Below are 17,591 nucleotides of genomic sequence, written 5' to 3' on the forward strand. Positions count from 1 at the left end.
CTTAATGAAGTGGTCATTAACTCTTTCTCATTTACCCCTTACAGATTCTTCATACTACATTCTTGACTAATTAGAGAACAAGAAAAAGTTCCAAACCATCCAGTTCTTTTCTTCAACATACACAGTTGATTAAAAATCACAATGGAAAACAAATGTTCTTAAGGTTTTGTGTGAGCAGTTGTGTGTCAGAAGAAAAGTAATAGCAGTGAAGAGCTTGATTTAATAGATATGCCAAGCCTGAATCATGCTGACGTTGAATTATTGAAGCTAAGAAGCACTTGTGAGAATATTGAGAATGTTTGTTCTTGTCACAAAAGGCTCTATTTGTGAGCATTTGAAGACAGACAAAGAATTTGCTGTGACCCTTTTAAGAAGCATGGTAAAAAGACTGCTAAGAAATCTTGGAAACCTATTTCTTTAACCATGGCAAGGAAAGAGAAAACCCTTGGACTTATCCCAGGTACCAAGCTGTACATAACATGCCATAAGAACATTTTATCTTGTATGGGGGACAACCTTCCAGGGATGGATGATTGTGAAGTTGAAGATCAACAATATACACCAGATCCATGTACAGCTCTTCAAAAACTTAATGAAAGTTGTGAATTACTTGAAATTTCAATTTAAGGTTACCAAGAGAGCATAAGACAGGCATCCAGAACACATTCCATCAAAGCCTCATCGCTTAGCTTTAAAATTCAGCAAACAGCATCAGAAATGCTACATGTTCCAGTGAAAAATGTGTCTGAAGAAACTGGCAGTGCTGAATGTACAGGCTGTAATATTTTAATGCAGAAACTTAAAGAGAAATTCAGCAGAAATTCTGTTAAAGAAAAACTACAAATACTTACCTTAGCACCAGCTTCATGGAGTGAAGAAAAAATCCAAATGTTTTTTAACACTACCGAATACATGGTAAAGAAATCGAGGGTATTGCCAAAAGAAGATGGTATTTTGTCAAAAGGGAGTTATAAAGTGGGAAGCAGATAGGTAAGGATGTGGAAAAACATGTCCAGAATTTTTACTGTGAAGATGATATAAGTCGCATTTCTGCTAATAAAAAAGACTGTCTGTCAATTCATAAAATGGCAAAAGAGTGTACAAGACGAAAAGACTAATATGTAAAATTAGATCTGAAAGATGTATACTTAGCTTTCAGAGAAAAATACCCTGGGGATAAAATTGGTTTTACTAAATTTTGTGAACTTAGGCCAAAATAATGTGTTACTGTAAACAGTCATGGAATGCATAATGTATGTGTATGCACATATCACCAAAACATAAAACTGTTACTCCATGCTGCACATATGAAAGAACCATACACTGAACTTCTACAGAAACTTGTGTGCAATCTGCAAAATGAGGAGTGCATGCTGCATCGCTGTTCTCGGTGTCCTGACGAATATGAACTGCGCAATTTTTTAATGGAGCTGGAGTCCTTACAAGACTGTGGAAGTGGAAATGTTGTATTCAAACAATGGATGCAAACTGATCAACCTACACTGGAGACATTAATGAAGACGACCAATGAATTTGTTGGGTATCTCATGCAAAAACTTCAAAACTTAACACTATATCATTATGTATCAAAATCTCAGAGTCACTACTTGAAATCAAGCAAAGAAACCCTCCCTGATACTACATGGATCATCATAGTGGATTTTGCAGAGAACTATACCTGTTTGCTTCAGGATGCTGCACAAGGATTTCACTGGCAGAACATTCAAGTCACCCTTCATCCTTTTGTGGTGTACTTTAAAACAGATGATTGCATTAAGTCAATGTCATTGTATTGTAAAAGTGACTGTTTGCAGCATGATACAAACACATTCTATGTTTTCCAGAAAACTGCTCTCACGTATGTATTGGAACAATTACCACACATCCAGAATGTTATGTACTTCAGCGATGGCAGTTCTGCACAATATAAAAACTTTAAGAACTTTTTAAATTTGTGCCATCACAAGCAAGATCATGGAGTAACTGCAGAATGGAGTTTTTTTGCTACTAGTCATGGCAAAAATGCATGTGATGGAGTTGGTGGTACTATTAAATGTTTAGCGACAAGAGCAAGTTTACAGTGTCCATATGGCAGTCACATTTTAAGTACAAAAGCTCTGTTTACATTTGCCAAAACTCATGTTCCAGGAATAGAAACATTTTATGTTACAACAGAGGAGATAACAAAGTTCACAAAAATTTTACAAAAACAATATGACACTGGTGCTACCATCCCTGGGACAAGAGTGAATCACTTTTTCAAACCACTGAATGAAAACAAGTTGCTGATAAAGTTTGTTTCATCATCTATTAAATTCATTCAAGTCCCTCTAGGAATTCAAAACACTGCCTCTAACACAATTAAAGAAGACACATTTTTATCAGCTATCTGTGATAACCAGAGGTGGCTTGGAAAAATTCTAAAGATAAGTGAAGAACACAGAGATGCAAAAGTCAAGTTCATGATTCCAAGTGACCCTTCCTCAAGTTATTCATGGCCACTTCACACTGATGTTTGCTGGATACCTTATGAACACATTTTAATGACTTTGCCTGCTCCTAGTGCAAGCACAAGTACTGGTCGTTTATATACTTTTGAATCAGACATAATATAGTCCATTGAAAACTTATTTGAAAGAATGAGTGCTTTTTAGAATTTTATGAATATGTTTTATGAGAACTGATCATCATTTGTGACCACTAGGTAAGAGTCATAAAATGAAACATGTATATTATTATTTAAGTTCTTTCTGTTTTAAATGATTAAACAGAACAAACACCCTTCTGATTTTTTTAATGTTGAAATGTATGACAATAGGAATTAGGAATTCTATGAGACAAAATTTAAAATGGTGAAACTTGTGATTTTGATGAAAAAAATTCATGAAGTTTGTAAAAAAAAAATGAAAAATTACTTTAATTACAGATTTGCACATATTTATATGCATAGTTGCAGAATTTTTTAGTTTAGTTATATAGGTGGTCCTTTTATCTTTCTAATGACACCAAATTGAATAAAATTGATTTATAAATAAGGGAGTTATAGTAGTTAAAAATTTTCAACCTACCTTTCATACTGACGCCAAAGGAGAAAATGCTAGACATTTCAAAATGGCCCCCTGACTACAGTTTTGATCTAAAAAAATCCGAAAAAAATTATTTTATCACTTTCTATTTATGTACTTTCTTACACCAAATTTTCACAAATATCTGTGACAAGATGGCAACGAGATTTCTTTATTTTGGGTGATTTTAAATGAAATGAGCCTGTTACTAAATTCGATTTGGCTATGGGTTCTTAACTGTTTACATTTCTTGACAACTATTACTTACTTCAATCATTACCATTTCTCCACAAAAATTACAAATAAAAAATATTTCCATAAACTTCAATATATTTGAAGAAATTCATGTCGCCCCTATAAGGTGCTTTATTGATCACTAGTTTCATTAGAAAGTACTATTACTATTATTACTAGTGTAAAAATAAATTATAAAGAAACGTCTTGGTAGTACAAGTTAACCTGTAAAATGCCATATCCATATTAACAGTTGTCTTTGTCAAAATTTGCATCAAAACTTCCTGTACCAGTGCTCAGCATCACATATCAGCACAGGTCTGTCACAACTGTACAATGTACCTTCTGTACTGCTGTCATATTTGCCACATCACATATCAGCACAGGTCTGTCACAGATTTATGTTGTGCATCAATAGGTCTAACATATGCAAAAAGCAGTGCTTTTGCATCTGATGCATCACACTTTTTGATGTTCAGCTGTTCTGATGGGACTGTATTAATAGAACTGCTATACTGGTATGACATGATATGGAAATAATATGAACTTTTTACTCTGATGATTGTTATCAGCCCAAATTGATAGTGATAATACAGGAAAATGTAGATATACGCATGGCATGCATTCCATAAAATACACATGAGAGTATTTTATTGGAAAGCAGTTAATCATAAAGAGCAGATTTGTGATAACAAGGTAACATTCATTGCATTTGTAGATTTTTGGAAGGCTTTTGATAATGTGAAACGTGATGAAATGGGTTTTTATTTGTCATTGTAATGTCAACTAGATGGACAGATGGGCAATCCAGTCTCTTTAACTGAAGCAGTCCGGCATAGTCAGCAATGAGGCAATGCGACACGAAGCCAGATTCAGGAAGTATGTAAAGCAGGTTTGTTCACTGCCATCACTGATATTTGAATTTGTATATCATGAACCATGGACCTTGCCCTTTGTGGGGAGGCTTGCGTGCCTCAGCAATACAGATGGCCGTACCGTAGGTGCAACCACAACGAAGGGGTATCTGTTGAGAGGCCAGACAAACATGTGGTTCCTGAAGAGGGGCAGCAGCCTTTTCAGTAGTTGCAGGGGCAACAGTCTGGATGATTGACTGATCTGGCCTTGAAACATTAACCAAAACAGCCTTACTGTACTGGTACTGCGAAAGGCTGAAAGCAAGGGGAAACTACAGCCGTAATTTTTCCCGAGGACATGCAGCTTTACTGTATGATTAAATGATGATGATGGCATCCTCTTGGGTAAAATATTCCGGAGGTAAAATAGTCCCCCATTCGGATCTCCGGGCGGGGATTACTCAAGAGGACGTCGTTATCATGAGAAAGAAAACTGGCATTCTACGGATCGGAGCATGGAATGTCAGATCCCTTAATCAGGCAGGTAGGTTAGCAAAATTTAAAAAGGGAAATGGATAGGTTAAAGTTAGATATAGTGGGAATGAGTGAAGTTCGGTGGCAGGAGGAACAAGACTTTTGGTCAGGTGATTACAGGGTTATAAATACAAAATCAAATAGGGGTAATGCAGGAGTAGGTTTAATAATGAATAAGAAAATAGGAGTGCGCATTAGCTACTACAAACAGCATAGTGAACGCATTATTGTGGCCAAGATAGACACAAAGCCCATGCCTACTACAGTAGTACAAGTTTATATGCCAACTAGCTCTGCAGATGATGAAGAAATTGATGAAATGTATGACGAGATAAAAGAAATTATTCAGGTAGTGAAGGGAGACGAAAATTTAATAGTGATGGGTGACTGGAATTCGTCAGTAGGAAAAGGGAGAGAAAGAAACATAGTAGGTGAATATGGACTGGGGGGAAGAAATGAAAGAGGAAGCCGCCTTGTAGAATTTTGCACAGAGCATAACTTAATCATAGCTAACACTTGGTTCAAGAATCATGAAAGAAGGTTGTATACCTGGAAGAATCCTGGAGATACTAATAGGTATCAGATAGATTATATAATGGTAAGACAGAGATTTAGGAACCATGTTGTAAATTGTAAGACATTTCCAGGGGCAGATGTGGATTCTGACCACAATCTATTGGTTATGAACTGCAGATTGAAACTGAAGGAAGTGCAAAAAGGTGGGAATTTAAGGAGATGGGACCTGGATAAACTGAAAGAACCAGAGGTTGTAGAGAGTTTCAGGGAGAGCATAAGGGAACAATTGACAGGAATGGGGGAAAGAAATACAGTAGAAGAAGAATGGGTAGCTCTGAAGGATGAAGTAGTGAAGGCAGCAGAGGATCAAGTACGTAAAAAGACGAGGGCTAGTAGAAATCCTTGGGTAACAGAAGAAATATTGAATTTAATTGATGAGAGGAGAAAATATAAAAATGCAGTAAATGAAGCAGGCAAAAGGGAATACAAACGTCTCAAAAATGAGATCGACAGAAAGTGCAAAATGGCTAAGCAGGGATGGCTAGAGGACAAATGTAAGGTTGTAGAGGCTTATCTCACTAGGGGTAAGATAGATACTGCCTACAGGAAAATTAAAGAGACCTTTGGAGAGAAGAGAACCACTTGTATGAATATCAAGAACTCAGATGGCAACCCAGTTCTAAGCAAAGAAGGGAAGGCAGAAAGGTAATGGAAATGAAATGAGCGTTTGGCGTCATTGGCCGGGAGGCCCCTCGCGGGGCAGGTCCGGCCGCCATATCGCAGGTCTTATTACATTCGGCGCCACATTGGGCGACCTGCACGCCGGATGGGGATGAAATGATGATGAACACAACACAACACCCAGTCCCTGAGCGGAGAAAATCTCCGACCCAGCCGGGAATCGAACCCGGGCCCAGAGGACGGCAATCCGTCACGCTGACCACTCAGCTACTGGGGCGGACAGGCAGAAAGGTGAAAGGAGTATATAGAGGGTCTATACAAGGGCGATGTACTTGAGGACAGTATTATGGAAATGGAAGAGGATGTAGATGAAGATGAAATGGGAGATAAGATACTGCATGAAGAGTTTGACAGAGCACTGAAAGACCTGAGTCGAAACAAGGCCCCGGGAGTAGACGACATTCCATTAGAACTACTGATGGCCTTGGGAGAGCCAGTCATGACAAAACTCTACCATCTGGTGTGCAAGATGTATGAGACAGGCGAAATACCCACAGACTTCAAGAAGAATATAATAATTCCAATCCCAAAGAAAGCAGGTGTTGACAGATGTGAAAATTACAGAACTATCAGTTTCATAAGTCACAGCTGCAAAATACTAACGCGAATTCTTTACAGACGAATGGAAAAACTGGTAGAAGTGGACCTCGGGGAGGATCAGTTTGGATTCCGTAGAAATGTTGGAACACATGAGGCAATACTAACCTTACGACTTATCTTAGAAGAAGGATTAAGAAAAGGCAAACCTACGTTTCTAGCATTTGTAGACTTAGAGAAAGCTTTTGACAACGTTAACTGGAATACTCTCTTTCAAATTCTGAAGATGGCAGGGGTAAAATACAGGGAGCGAAAGGCTATTTACAATTTGTACAGAAACAAGATGGCAGTTATAAGAGTCGAGGGGCATGAAAGGGAAGCAGTGGTTGGGAAAGGAGTGAGACAGGGTTGTAACCTCTCCCCGATGTTATTCAATCTGTATATTGAGCAAGCAGTAAAGGAAACAAAAGAAAAATTTGGAGTAGGTATTAAAATTCATGGAGAAGAAGTAAAAACTTTGAGGTTCGCCGATGACATTGTAATTCTGTCAGAGACAGCAAAGGACTTGGAAGAGCAGTTGAACGGAATGGACAGTGTCTTGAAAGGAGGATATAAGATGAACATCAACAAAAGCAAAACGAGGATAATGGAATGTAGTCAAATTAAATCGGGTGATGCTGAGGGGATTAGATTAGGAAATGAGACACTTAAAGTAGTAAAGGAGTTTTGCTATTTAGGGAGTAAAATAACTGATGATGGTCGAAGTAGAGAGGATATAAAATGTAGACTGGCAATGGCAAGGAAATCGTTTCTGAATGTTAACATCGAGTATAGATTTAAGTGTCAGGAAGTCGTTTCTGAAAGTATTTGTATGGAGTGTAGCCATGTATGGAAGTGAAACATGGACGATAACCAGTTTGGACAAAAGAGAATAGAAGCTTTCGAAATGTGGTGCTACAGAAGAATGCTGAAGATAAGGTGGGTAGATCACGTAACTAATGAGGAGGTATTGAATAGGATTGGGGAGAAGAGAAGTTTGTGGCACAACTTGACTAGAAGAAGAGATCGGTTGGTAGGACATGTTTTGAGGCATCAAGGGATCACAAATTTAGCATTGGAGGGCAGCGTGGAGGGTAAAAATCATAGAGGGAGACCAAGAGATCAATACACTAAGCAGATTCAGAAGGATGTAGGTTGCAGTAGGTACTGGGAGTTGAAGAAGCTTGCACAGGATAGAGTAGCATGGAGAGCTGCATCAAACCAGTCTCAGGACTGAAGACCACAACAACAACAACAACAACATATCAAAGTAGCAATGAGAGGAGGAAAGAACTCTCCATATGCTATTATTTTATTCCTTTAGATCACATATTTGTTTTTCTCTGTCTTCTGCTTTCCATTGTATACGTAATCCATACATCTTGTGTTCACCAAAATTTCCAAGTAATTATTAATGTAGTATTTTACAAAATCTTATTATTCACATTATATTTTACCAACTGCTAATACCAAGTGCATAATTTGCCATGAAATATATCTTTTTTCTAAATAAATCTGTAATTGAAAATGTTCCCATGCCAAGTGGTCATGAAAATGTTATGAGATAGTAACTGTTTATTCACAGAAAGACCCAGCTTACTGGATAGCCTTAATTTCACTTTTTTCAGTAATCAGCTTACTTTCTTTTAAAAGTCATTAAGTAAGAAATTATTCATAACCAAAAACTCTTTTGTTATTTGAGCCTTTAAGCTTTTTTTATACTGAGATCTGATGTCATACTTTTGTTGCCCTAATTTTTCTGAATCAGATAGTACTTTTGGTTTTTCAAATGAGCCAGTAATTGAGTGAATAAAACAGATAAATTATAAACCTGAGGATTTTACATGAAACACGATCCACCGAGAAGCTATACAGTGCATCAGTCAACTAGTACCTTGGACATTAATACTTCTATATATATCTAGCATACAGTTAAACAGAACAGGTTGGCACCACTATCAACTTTGGGTGTTTCAAAATGAGTTGAGGTTTGTAGCATTTATTACATTCATCTTAAAGTTATACATAATACATCAAATCAAAGAGCAACTCAAATAGTTTTCCTTAGAAGTGTTCAATGTGACCACGATTCATCACACAGCACACATTGAGTCGACAGGTGAGTTTTTCCCAAATCTTGATCAGTGTGTCTGGTATAATTGTCATAACAACTGCTTACATACTTTTTCTTAAGTCGAGTTGATCAACTGGTAGTGGAGGCATATAAACATGATCCTTTAGGAACCCCCAAAGGTAACGATCACATAGCATCAAATCAGGGAAATATGGAGGCCATGTGAAACAGGCTCCGTTGTCTGGCCCTTGTGGCCTATCCATTGGTCAGGTACAATGTAATTTAACTAATCATGTACTGAGTATCATTTCAGTGATACCATCTCTGGGGGATTTGCTGACTCTCAGATGCACACTTTATGTGTTTTCACATTTTCACATAGGCAAAATGTCAATTCATCGCATCAAAAAATTTGGAACATAAACCATAGTCTGTAGGCTTTATAGCTTGTAACAGTAAGCATCTCCCTAAAAATCTCCACACAGATGTCACTGGAACTACTAATTCACTATCTTTCCAATCATTTTGAAAACCTGATATATTGCTATAAAATAAAATATAATTGATGTGCATCTTCATATTTTCACAGTGCAAAGATTGTTCCACAAAATTTCAGGCATGCAGTTGCATAAAATCGAATTTAGGTGGCTGCATGCCCAAAATTATAAAATATAATTACTGCTTTCAAAAATTATTCATATGTCTATCTTTATATACCACCTCTGGAGAATTAGTTGGCAGACCATAGGCAGAATTCTTTCAAATAATATTTGCTTTAGTCACATCTCGTGTGGCCTAACACCACTGTCTAAATGTTATTGCAAGTGGTAACTTACTTGGTGTAATAGTTTTCACATGAAGGAAAGTAGACCGGTTAGAACTCAGTAATCCCTTATAAACAATTAAGAACATGAAGAGGTCTGCCAGAACTAGCCATCATCAGAATGTGCTTTAAAGTTACATAAAGGTGGAGAAATATCCAGCTTAAAATAATGGAGTTGCGTCTATTACTGAACTGAGAGATCAACAATTGAAATAATGAGATTTTCACTCTGCAGCAGTGTGTGAGCAGATATGAAACTTCTTGGCAGATTAAAACTGTGTGCCAGATTGAGACTCGAACTCAGGACCTTTGCCTTTTGCGGGCAAGTGCTCTACCACTAATAATAATGGTGAGTGGCTAGGGCCTCCTGTTGGGTAGACCGTGCGGCTGGTGCAAGTCTTGCGATTTGACGCCACTTCGGTGACTTGCGCATCGATGGGGATGAAATGATGATGATTAGGACAACACAACACCCAGTCTCTGAGCGGAGAAAATCTCCGACCCAGCCGGGAATCAAACCCAAGCCCTTAGGGTTGACAGTCTGTCGCACTGACCACTCAGCTACCGGGGGAGGACGCTCTACCACTGAGCTACCCAACCACGACTCACACCCCGTCCTCACAGCTTTACTTCTGCCAGATCCCGATTTCAAGTCTCGGTCCGGCACACAGTTTTAATCAGCCAGGAAGTTTCATATCAGCGCACACTCCACCGTAGAGTGAAAATCTCATTCTGGAAACATCCCCTAGGCTGTGGCTAAGCCATGCCTCCGCAATATCCTTTCTTTCACGAGTGCTAGTCCTGCGAGTTTCGCAGGAGAGTTTTGTAAAATTTGGAAGGTAGGAGACAAGGTACTGGCAGAAGTAAAACTGTGAGGATGGGGCGAGAGTTGTGCTTGGGTAGCTCAGTTGGTGGAGCACTTGCCCGTGAAAGGCAAAGGTCCTGAGTTCGAGTCTTAGTCTGGCACATGGTTTTAATCTACCAGGAAGTTTCAATTAAAATAATGTCAGGCTATGAGATTTCAATTGTGTGAGCACTGCAGTGGATTTACTTTTTACCATTTTTGGTGAGGTGGTATGATCTTACACCAATGACTACTCTTTTATCTCTTAGTTATCATAGGAAACCCATGCCTTATCATTGTTTATGATTCTGTGCAGTAGATCTTCTCCTTCCACACTGCAATAAAGAAAATTTTTAAAAAAATTAAAAAAGCAGAAAATCACTCACCCATTAAGTATTGTGGTCTTCTGCAAGTAGTTTGGAACCAAATGAGTACAGAACTAATGGTACTATAATCTATAATTGTTCAGTCATGATTTCATGCAAAACATTGAAAAAATTCTGTAGAAAATTATTGAACAATCAAGATGTCATGAAACCTTGCAATCTACCCCTCCCTCACATCATTTGTTGATTGTCACTCACTTCATAATTAACTCTTTTAATAAGCTTCAAGAGGAGTAAGATTTACAATAAACTTTTTACTTATATTCTTTTCTCATAGTTGGCTCTAGTTCTTCACATCTAGGAGTTGATCTTCAAGCTGAAATTCTTTGATATTATAGGTTCTCATGGTTCCAATTGAGATGATAACTTTTGAAAGATTTGCCTGAGAAGTAATTTCTGTTTCTGTCATTTTCATTCTTTCACTTTTTTCTATATCACACTGTAGTTACAATTTCCACTTCAAAATCGAAAATTACATTGTTATTACCAAACATAAAAAACTTGTCCGATCACATCAGAGGCATGCCCACTACTACTCCATTCTGTGGTACTAACAATATTCCCAAGAGTTTACAAATTTTCTTGACAAATGACTTTCTGTTAATGTATACCATTATTTTACAAATGAATTCAGAAGTAAAAATAATAAATATCATCTGAATGCATAATTAATAATATGAATTTTAAGTGTGCCAGAATTTCGTAATTTCAAATGTTTCTAAAAGAAAAGTAATTTTAACTGTTAATACAGAGCTAGTACATAAGAAAAGTAATTTTAACTGCTAATACAGGGCTAGTACATATTGACTGCAACAACAAAAATAAAGTAATTTCTTCTTATGGATTATAGCCTGAAATATACCACATTGTGTACAAAACATATGATATTCTTTTAGTTAAATAGCTGAGAGAATATTAACCTAATTAAAAAGGTAAAAAGTATTTTTTGTATTGCCTACTTCTGTTGAGGAAAAGTAATGCTAGAGGACGGTGGCCCCTTTACAACATCACTTTTTTTAATCTTTTTGTGAATTTTCTGTAACAATTCATTGCTGACTGCAAACAAATGGCATCTGTGCATGAAATTGCAACAAACATAAAAGCAGGAATTTCTTCAAATGCAAATGAATGCAGTGGGGAGAGTCAATGATGTTTACAGAAACAAATTATTGAATGCCTTCAAAAACTTGAAGGTATTACTGGATACTAATCAGAACAAAACAATGGTCGTCATTGATATACTGCATAAACATGACCTCACAAATGATTCACATGTGAATAAGGAAAGAAATCAAAAATTACAGCAACAAAAAAAACACCATCAATATCAGAAACAAAACCAACGTCATCAGTTGATACAGCGCAGCCATCACCGGCAGCAGAAAAACCATCATCAGCTGAAGCAAAACAATCCTATTCAGATGTGGCAGGAACTACAGAAGCAGCAATATCATCTCAATCAACAGCAGAACCACCACTATCAGTGACAACAAAAGAGCCACTGTCACCATTGGCAGCAGCATCAACATCGCCAGAATCAGGACCATTATCACAAGAACAAGCAACAGGGGAAGAAGCAACAACAACAGAAGATCCAACAATATTAACAGAAGAAACAACAGCAGAAGAATCAACAGGAACCACTCATCCACATAACAAGAGAAAAATTTCAACACCATGTCATCTTAATGATTTTTTGGTAGTAACTGGGATGAATGAATCAGTAAGATAAGTAACCTACAAAAAGTTGTGCCAGGCCAGCTTAGAACAGATAATTTTGATGACTTCACATCTAGAATAGCAAATAATAATACTATCATGCATTTAAATTTGAAAGCTTATCAAATAATCTGGTCATTAAGCTTCATGACTTAGAAATATTTCTAGAGAGAACAAAGTGGTCTGTAAAGATTATTTGCTTATGTGAACATTGGCTTAGCAATGTAAATGTATATTTATTGAAGAAACTTATAGTTTATGAAATAGCAGCTAGCTTCTGTAGAGACAATGGGTATGGTGGCTCATAATTCTGATTCGTTCATAAGCAAAATAACAAATCAGACAAAATTTCAACAATGGTCATCATTGAAATACTGCATAGACATGACCTCACAAATGATTCACATGTGAATAAGGAAAGAAACCAAAAATGGTCTGGTTACTCAATCTCCTGCAGTGTTCTGAAAATTTACTTCACCAACTCAAAACTGAAAAGTTATGTTAAAAAATTGTTGTTCGTGCTGATTTTAATACAGAGATAGAAAAAAATTTCAAATTTCCCTTTAATATGAAGAAGCTGATGTCCACACACGGTTTTATTCTAACCTTTGTGAAAATGACAAGGATAACTGCTTCATCTGCATCGTACGTAGATAACATTGCTAGCAGCTTAAATTACAAACCAACAGAAAAATGTGGAGTAAAGTTAGGGGTATCAGTCCACAGGGCTCAATTAGTGCCATTACCTTGTGTTAGCCCAAAGCATACAAACAGGAACATCAGAAATTTTAGACAAGAGGATATAGAAATGTTTCTCAATAAAATCAGCCTCATCTCATAGCTCAGTCCTCAATAAATGAAAATTTCAATAACTTTGTGGAGGCGTTCTTCATGGTGTTCAATGAATGCTTTCCTTTTATAACTATAAAAACTGACCCACCTGAGAAGGGTTTATGGGTAACAAGGTGTATTCAGATTTCAAGCATGAGGAAAAGAGAACTCCATGTGGAGGCAAAAGTCATTCAAGACCCAGAATTCTTAAACTGTGTAGGACAGTATAAAAAAATCTTCGATGAAGTAGTCAGACAAGCCAAAAAAACTGGCAAATAATAACTAAATTTCAACTCTAAAAAAATCCAAGGCAATATGGTCCATTGTAAACAATGAAATAGGTATCAAAAAAGGCAGACAACCAAAACTTGAACTAGTAGCTACAGGTGACACTGTTTTGGACCCTACACAGATCTGTGAAGCTTTTAATGGCTACTTCAGAAATCCATGTAAAACCGAGGAACTTTCACCTCCAAACATGTATACTGTTTCTAATTTATGTAACTTCACTGAATTCAGATTCAGTCATATATCCTATTCTGAAGTAACTGATATCATAAAGTCCTTGAAGAATTTAAATTCTGTAGGCTGGGATGAAATTCGTACAAAAATAATAAAGGCAGTCACCCATAGTATTGTATATCAGTCACTTATAATCAGTCAATCTTTTGAGGAAGAACGTTTTTCTGACAGACTGAAGTCTGCTGAAATATGACTCATTTATAAAAAAAAGGCAAACAAAATGAAGTGGATAATTATTGATCAATCTCACTGTTATCAATATTTTCCAAAATATTTGAGAAAGTAGCATGTAACCAGATAGTTGACAGTAATAATCTGCATAATATTATCCAGAACAATTGGCATTGTTTCCAAGGAGGACACTGCACTGAACAAGCCACCAATGAACTTACTACAAAAATTAGTAGTAGTTTAGATAATAAAATTAATGTATCGGGCATCTTTTGTGGCCTAATTAAAGCCTTCCACACAGTACACTGCAAACTACTACTTTGAAAGCTACAAGCATATGGCTTTAGTGGAAACTCACTGAGTTGGACCTCATCTTACCTATTGAACAGGAAGCAAAGAGTATCAATAGAACAAAATGGGAAGAAGTTCTTTTCAAGTTGTAGAAAAATAGAACAAAATGTGCCACATGGATTCATTCTTGGGCCAATACTGTTTTTGGATTGGAAAATGACATGCTGACTAACATGAATTCAGACATGATGCTTTGTGCAGATGACTCAACAGAAATTGTATATTTGCAAGAAAAGTGAAAATTTAATCAGCCATCTTCGGCAGATTCTTGCACTGAAATTGAGAATTGGGTAAGAAATAATGATCTGAAACTAAATCTAACAAAGATGCAAATCATTCACATTACCACAAAACAAGCTGTAGAAGATATACTTGAAATACCATCACAAACTGTATCAAATTTCTAGGTGTAATGCTGAACAAGAATTTGTCATGGTCAGACCATGTAGATGCCATGTGTTGCCATCCAAGTAGTCTAATATTTCCAATGAATGTTATAAGTAGTACAGAATCAAAAAAATTGTACATCACACATATTTTGTATCTGTGATTAGATATGGCATAATTTTTTTGGGATCAGAGAAAACAAACATACAGAGTGTCTTTAGGCTACAGCAAAAATCATTAGAGCCATGGCAGATGCAGAAAAAGACAATCATGCAGACCTCTGTTCAAAGCCCTTGACCTTGTGATTGTTCCTGGTCTCCATATCTATGAGACAATTAAGTTACCTAAACAAAACCCACAACTTTTTGAGACTAACTTGGTTAAGTATAATTACGAAACAAGAAACAAATCTCAGTATAAGCTAACAACTCATCAGCCAAAACTGCTGGAGAAGATGCCTTATTATATGGGAATGAGGATGGGAAATAACATGTGTGAAAAATTTTAAAATTGTGAACCAGAAGAATTTCGACTTCCTTCAAAAAAATACCTAGCAAGTAAATATTATTACAGTGTAGAAGAATTTATGACTGATTGTCACAAATAACTATGCCTGATGTACAATTTTATTCTGTTTCATGCTAAAGAAGTACTCTAAGTAAATATTTATTTTTAATTTGCAACATGAACATATTAAATCATTTTGTTGCAGGTACACACATACAGTTTTCAGCCACAGCCTTCATCAGCAAAAGAGGCACACAGATGCACCGTTCACACACACACACACACACACACACACACACACACACACACACACACACACACACACACACACACACAAGAAAGCACAAAGCTATATATGAGTGTCTTTTAATGCAACTGCAACTTGACATGTGTTCTTTACGGTAAGTAGCAATCTGTCTTCTTCTATATTGTTGGCATTCCTACATGGAGTTTCCATTCAATCATTGCATGTACTTAAATTTACAAAACAGCTGTAAATTATTCTGTATACTTATAATTAAAAAGCAGCTTCAAACTAACAACTCACCTATGTCCCAATCATTTGACTATATATGACATGTTATGAGACAATAAAGTTTCTTTTCTATTCTGTTCTCAGTCACCATTGTAAATATTCATCCTTCAACTCTTAAACAGTCTCACCTCAACACACAATCCCATCAGACATGCATTTGGTCTATCTTCCGCACAAAAATGTCATGATGAATGTCAACAACATGAAGGTTGTTTCCCCATAAAAAAAATTACAGGATTCTTAATTGCACCACTCATATTTAAGGAGTATTCTAGGCAAATGTGAAGCAATGTGGGTTACTTGCAGTCACGGCTCTATGCAAACTGCCCTATGCACAAGACAGTATAGTACCTGTTCTGCTCCCTAGAAAACAGTGGTTATTGTCTGGATATCACTCATCACAACTTGTCTGTGAACAGCACATAATGAATTACTAATGTGTGTTATGAATAAAATAAATTATAAACTCTGATTATCTTGAGGGCCTCATGTCCTTTCATCTTTTATTTCAGAAATTCTCTTGAAGAACAAGACATGAATGTTATTTGGCAAAAGTTGCCTGACATATTTCTTTATCCAAAGCAATCCTCCAGAATAAAAGAAGAAGGAAAATATAGATGTCCTTGCTACAAAACATCAGCTAGATTTTCTCCACAGGCATCAGGAAAAGAAACAATTAACTATGTTATGTCATTGTTACTCCCTACCAAAGAGAAGCCAGCAAAACATTGGATAGAGAGGGGTGTAGCAATTGTTTTCCAGGAAGAAGCCTAATAACCTTAGTACCATATTCATTTACGTTATAAGATAGATGTATCATACTGACTATAAATAAAAATTGTTCTCATTGTATGTTTGTGTACTGTCTTTCTCCACATTTAAGGAGCTCAATCATTAATTGTTGCACGATTTCAGTTTCTTGTCTTTTACAATTATACTGTTTAATTTATGGTAACTATTATGAACAAGTGTTGTAGCTTATGCTTAGAAATACCATTTCTTTTAACTAACAAAAATATGTAATATTGAGAGTAAAGGTTCCAATTAAAAACATTTAAATGAATCACACATTCAAAATAACTGACATGTTTTTATTGTATCTTAAAAATTAACAGCTATTAAGCTTATACTACACATTCGATCCTATGGCAAATTTGGGTAATATCTTTTTATATTTGCAGATAGCAATGAAAAAAGTAAAAACGACTAGCAGTGAAATTTCCTGGCAGATTAAAACTGAATGGTGAACCAAGACTTGAACTTGGGACCTTTGCCTTTCATGGGAGCATTTGCTGTGAAAGGCAAAGGTCCCAAGTTCAAGTGTCAGTCTGGCCACAAAGTTTCACATCAGTGCACAGTCCACTGCAGAGCGAAAATTTCATTCCAGAAACAATTTCATTCCAGGCTTTGGCTAAGCCACGTTTCCGCAATGTCCTTGCTTCAAGGAGTGCTGGTCTTAAAAGTTTTGCAGATCAGCTTCTGCAAAGTTAGGAAGATAGGAGATGAGGTACTGGAGGAAGTAAAGGTGTGAGGACAGATTGTAAGTCACACTTTAGCAGCACAGATGGTGAAGCACTTGGTCGCAAAAGGCAAAGGTCCCAAGTTTGAGTCTCGGTCCAGCACAAAATATTAACCTCCCATGAAGGTCCTTATCAGCACACACTCTGCTGGAAAGAGAAAATTTCATTCTGAAAGACTAATAATACTGAAAGCAAGAGCTCTGTTCTGGCGCTATTTCACAGCTCTTTGTTGTTCCTATCTGGACAGAATATGCATGACATATGTGATTTGATCTTTCCAGAAGGCACATCATAATGCTGCAGGGGATTCATATGTTCTCTCACATAATTTTCTGTGCCATTACATCATATTCATATTAGTAAAGGCCTAACTGGTTTTATGATTCATGGCCCCACCTGCA

The 17,591-nt window shown here is 36.6% G+C and overlaps 1 protein-coding gene across 1 annotated transcript in view; it reads left to right on the top strand.

The window, feature by feature from the left end:
- LOC126482097 (dynein axonemal heavy chain 7-like) overlaps positions 1-16,444 on the top strand; it is a 482,833-nt gene extending 466,389 nt beyond the window's left edge. The window contains exon 25 of the mRNA XM_050106073.1: positions 16,183-16,444. Within this exon, the coding sequence (XP_049962030.1) occupies positions 16,183-16,444 (262 nt within the window). The remainder of the gene's footprint in view (positions 1-16,182) is intronic.
- The last annotated feature ends 1,147 nt before the right edge of the window (positions 16,445-17,591 follow it).

This window comes from Schistocerca serialis, chromosome 5 (assembly GCF_023864345.2).
Source record: "Schistocerca serialis cubense isolate TAMUIC-IGC-003099 chromosome 5, iqSchSeri2.2, whole genome shotgun sequence".
NCBI classification, from domain to species: domain Eukaryota; kingdom Metazoa; phylum Arthropoda; class Insecta; order Orthoptera; family Acrididae; genus Schistocerca; species Schistocerca serialis.